This window comes from Eurytemora carolleeae, unplaced genomic scaffold (assembly GCF_000591075.1).
Source record: "Eurytemora carolleeae unplaced genomic scaffold, Eaff_2.0 scaffold259, whole genome shotgun sequence".
Lineage (NCBI taxonomy): Eukaryota > Metazoa > Arthropoda > Copepoda > Calanoida > Temoridae > Eurytemora > Eurytemora carolleeae.
Genome location: NW_019396517.1, coordinates 229668 through 234459, shown reverse-complemented (window position 1 = coordinate 234459; position 4792 = coordinate 229668). Strand labels below are relative to the sequence as shown.

Here is a 4792-nt window from a genome sequence, read left to right as displayed (position 1 = left end):
AAGTAAATATATACGAAATTGATATCTTTTTACAAGAATAAGAAATGAAATGTATAAAGATAATGCTGGGAACTTTAGAATTGGATACCCTTAATCTGAATATCCAATGTACTAACAATTTCCTTCTAAATCCGCTCTTCTTCTCGTTTTTGAAACCCCTATAAAATACCGACCAATGAGAGGTCATTAAATGGCGAATTCAATTTCACATTTTCCAAATTCTGATTGGCTGTATGGAATTCTGCATACGCTACTATACCGGTTGAATTTTATACACTTTTCAGGACAAACACATAAGATTAAACTTGAGATTGATAATAAGAGCTTTGGTCTCAATATCCACAGTTCTAGAGTTTTCAGCTCAGGGTATAATTTTTCCTACGACTTCTACACAATCCTAATCTATTATATACACAACTACAGCAGACATTCAGTAAAGGTAATAAAATATTATTAAAAAATTGTGAAAAAATATTTATGAGGAAAAAATTGCTTGGTACAATGTTTATTTCTGAAAAATAGTCATCAGCAGTCAGCACTATTGTACAGTTTATTTCAAAAATCATGACATATTAGATTTATTTTAACTAAAAAACAGCTAAGTGAGAAAAGGTTCGTAAACTTTAAAACGCAAATTGCCACAATTTTTATTCAAAACAGAAATTCACAAGATTTAGCATCAATCTAAAAACATCTCTATACCCAGCCTTAAGATCGATTGTTTTTTCGAAAAGAATTATCATAAGAACACTTTACATTATTGTTAAGAGAGTAAAAGTGGAAGTTATTTTAAATACATTAACTTGCAACTCTGAGGTGACTGTATTCAGACAGATTATTTTTAGTAATATTTGTGTCCACTATATTCAGGGATCTAAGTGTACTTCCACAAAGCTGAAGAATCTGCAGTAATCCTTTATCTGTGAGGTGTATACAGTAACTCATGTTTAGGTTCTCTAAACAAGGCAGGGTTCCCTTGTATTCAGACAGATTCTCTCCAGTTATATTTGAACTCTGTATATCCAGTTTGTTAAGAAAGTAAAAATGGAAATTATTTTATATAAATTAACTTGCAACTCTGAGGTAACTGTATTCAGACAGATTAATTGAAGTTATATTTGTGTACACTATATCCAGGGATCTAAGTGTACTTCCACAAAGCTGAAGAATCTGCAGTAATCCTTTATCTGTAAGTTGTTTACAGAATTTCATGTTTAGGTTCTCTAAACAAGGCAGGGTTCTCTTATATTCAGACAGAGATTCTCCAGTTATTTCTGTTTTTAATAAATTAAGGGATCTGAGTGTACTTCCACAAAGCTGAAGTATCTGAAGCAGTCCCCTATCTGTGAGGTGTTTACAGTATCTCATGTTCAGGATCTCTAAACAAGGCAGGGTTCCCTTGTATTCAGACAGATATTCTCCAGTTATATTTGTACACCCTATATCCAGGGATCTAAGTGTACTTCCACAAAGCTGAAGTATCTGCAGTAGTCCTTTATCTGTGAGGTGTCTACAGTAATTCATGTTTAGGTTCTCTAAACAAGGCAGGGTTCCCTTGTATTCAGACAGATATTCTCCAGTTATATTTGTTTCTGAAATATCCAGGAATATGAGTTTACTTCCACAAAGCTGAAGTATCTGCAGCAGTCCTTTATCTGTGAGGTGTCTACAACAAAACATGTTTAGGTTCTCTAAACAAGGCAGGGTTCCCTTGTATTCAGACAGATTTTCTCCAGTTATTTCTGTTTCAAATAAATTAAGGGATCTAAGTGTACTTCCACAAAGCTGAAGTATCTGCAGAAGTCCTTTATCTGTGAGCTGTTTACAATATCTCATGTTCAGGATCTCTAAACAAGGCAGGGCTCCTTTGTATTCAGACAGATTCTCTCCAGTTATTTCTGTTTCTATTAAATTCAGGGATCTAAGTGTACTTCCACAAAGCTGTAGTATCTGCAGTAGTCCTTTGTTTGTGAGTTGTGTACAGTAACTCATGTTCAGGATCTCTAAACAAGGCAGGATTCCATTGTATTTAGACAGATTCTCTCCAGTTATTTCTGTTTCTATTAAATTAAGGGATCTGAGTGTACTTCCACAAAACTGTAGTATCTGCAGCAGTCCTTTATCTGTGAGTTGATAACAGTAACTCATGTTCAGGTTTTCTAAACAAGGCAGAGTTCCCTTGTATTCAGACAGATTCTCTCCAGTTATATTTTTTACTGATATATCCAGGGATCTAAGTGTACTTCCACAAAATTGCAGTATCTGCAGCAATCCATTTGACGTGAATTTACTTCCAATTCCAAGTTGAAACATAAAAATTTCAGGATGTTACTTCACAAGATACTTAACACCATCATCTGTACCATCACGTACTTCAAAACCTGGAAAATGTAATGTGATGAAATTAAAAAAGATGTTTAATCCAGTTTTATTTCATTTACCTAAAACTGTTTCAACTTCATCAGCAAACTTGATGAACTGATCTGTTGTAAACTCGGTAGAAAACCTCCAGTAATGAACCATTTTATCCCCACATCCTTCCACTCTGTTCTTGAGAGTAGAGGATACTTCCCTCAGCATCTTCTTACTCCTGTAATCCAGGAACTGCAAAATGTACATCATAGAATGTTGAAAGGAAAGAGAATTAGGATAATGTTTGTCAAATTATTAATATTAATGATTAGATGTCAGGCCTCCATTACTTATCAGACAAGCTAATTTAGAAATAGACGGATACTTAAAATTACGTCTACAGAACCTTTAAGTCAATCAAAGCAAGAAAAGATTGTACCTGAAGAATATGCCTGATTATATCAGTACACATATCGTCTAGTGCAGGAACCCTTGGTAGGGTCAGTACACTTATCAGAGGGAGAAGAGAAGTAATCATCTTTCCATTATCTCTGCTTCCTTCAGGTTTACACCTACTAGATATCTTCTCTTCTTTATCCATGGTTATCCTGAAGGAATAAGATATATACTTATTTTGAAATGGTTAGGTTTCAAACCATAAAAATATCTTTTTAAATTCTTGTTGAGAGACGTCACCTTAGATAAGTTAAGATAGACATTTTGGCAAAAGAAAATGCATTATAAAGATGCTGAAAAGAAGCGCTATGGATAAGACTGCGGTCTTAAATCCATTTTAAGAAATCATTTTCAGAAATGAAGCAAGTTTGTGCAATGTGCATTGTGTATATCAAGTAAGTGTTATTTTCGAGAAACAATTTTCTTGGGGCCAACAGACATACACCTGCTTCCAGCATGATATCTAAGTTTGACAAATAAGAAAAATACTTCAATAACACTTACGTTAATATGCGATCTAGGAAATGGTATACTGCTGTTCACAAATTTACTATTTAACCACTTGAACCATTTTTATCTTAAATAAAAAATGTTTTAATAAAATTAGGTTTAAAAAAATTTACAAAACATTTTTTTTTTTTTCAATGTAAAGGCAAAATGATGGAGATGCAATCAAAATAAACAAAACTGTTAAATGAGATTCTAATGTAAAGACATATTCGTAATGACATACATTTCTATCCTTGCATTTTATTTACAAACTTATTTTATAAAATTTTTGCAAATTGAAGTTGTCTGAAATATTGCATTTATAATATTTTTCAAGGTTGCATATTTATTTTTCAGTTGTTAATTACAGATATTTTATTATGTATGCGCACAGATCATCAAAGTTAGTTGAACAACTATCATGAGAGCATATGGTACTTTATGATTTACACTCTTATAAATCGCTAAAAAAAATATATAAAGAAAAAGTTTTCAGCTCAGGGTATAATTTTTCCTAGGAATTCTTCAACAATTCTAATCTATTATATACACAAATACAGCAAACAATAGATAGATAGTCATAAAACTATCAGATTTTAAATAAATATCTAGTTTTTAAATGATTCCAGGTGATAATATTCTATCAAAAAATTGTGAAAAATTATTTACGAGGATAAAAACCAATATAAAAAATCACCAAGTAACTAGGGTTTAATTTTAAGGGTAAAACAAGTTTCAAGCAAGGAAATGTTTCGTCTTTAAAGTTTATTCATGGTTTGGATATAATTGAAAATTTTAATATTGCTTGGTACAATGTTTATTTCTGAAAAAAAGTCATCAGCAGTCAGCACTCTAGTACAGTTTCTTTCAAAAATCATGACATATTAGATTAATTTTAACTAACAAAACATTTCAGTGAGAAAAGGTACGTAATCTTTAAAACGAAAATTGCCAGAACTTGCAGAACTTGCAACTCTGAGGTGACTGTATTCAGACAGATATTCTCCAGTTATATTTGTGTCCTGAATAAACAGGGATCTAAGTGTATTTCCACAAAGCTGAAGTATCTGCAGCAGTCCTTTATCTGTAAGTTGTTTACAGGCATTCATGTTCAGGTTTTCTAAACAAGGCAGATTTCCCTTGTATTCAGTCAGATATTCTCCAGTTATATTTGTAGACCCTAAATCCAGGGATCTAAGTGTACTTCCACAAAGCTGAAGAATCTGTAGTAGTCCTTTATCTGTGAGGTGTCTACAGAAATTCATGTTTAGGGTCTCTAAACAAGGCAGGGTTCCCTTATATTCAGACAGATTCTCTCCAGTTATTTCTGTTTCATATAAATTAAGGGATCTAAGTGAACTTCCACAAAGCTGTAGTATCTGCAGCAGTCCTTTATCTGTGAGGTGATCACAACGAGAAATGTTTAGGTTCTCTAAACAAGGCAGGGTTCCCTTGTATTCAGAAAGATACTCTCCAGTTATATCTGTAAGCCCTA

General features: G+C 32.7%; 2 protein-coding genes across 7 annotated transcripts in view; both read right to left on the bottom strand.

Annotated features, from left to right (window-relative positions):
* Window positions 1-489: 489 nt before the first annotated feature.
* Window positions 490-4792, bottom strand: part of LOC111704738 (F-box/LRR-repeat protein 14) — a 7220-nt gene continuing 2917 nt past the window's right edge. For 2 of the 6 annotated variants that reach the window (XM_023477066.1, XM_023477069.1), the window contains exons 5-6: window positions 1273-2262; window positions 533-1005 (exon numbers count right to left, since the gene is read on the bottom strand). In XM_023477066.1, the coding sequence (XP_023332834.1) occupies window positions 799-1005; window positions 1273-2262 (1197 nt within the window). In that variant the 3' untranslated portion in view covers window positions 533-798. The other 4 variants (XM_023477068.1, XM_023477067.1, XM_023477070.1 and 1 more) reach the window with 4 other exon arrangements.
* On the bottom strand, window positions 2127-3415 carry LOC111704739 (uncharacterized). Its single transcript, XM_023477072.1, has 4 exons — window positions 3313-3415; window positions 2792-2960; window positions 2442-2604; window positions 2127-2381 (listed from the first exon to the last, which is right to left on the bottom strand). Exons 2-4 carry the CDS (start codon window positions 2951-2953, stop codon window positions 2329-2331), a joined length of 378 nt encoding a protein of 125 aa, XP_023332840.1. The 5' UTR covers window positions 2954-2960; window positions 3313-3415; the 3' UTR covers window positions 2127-2328.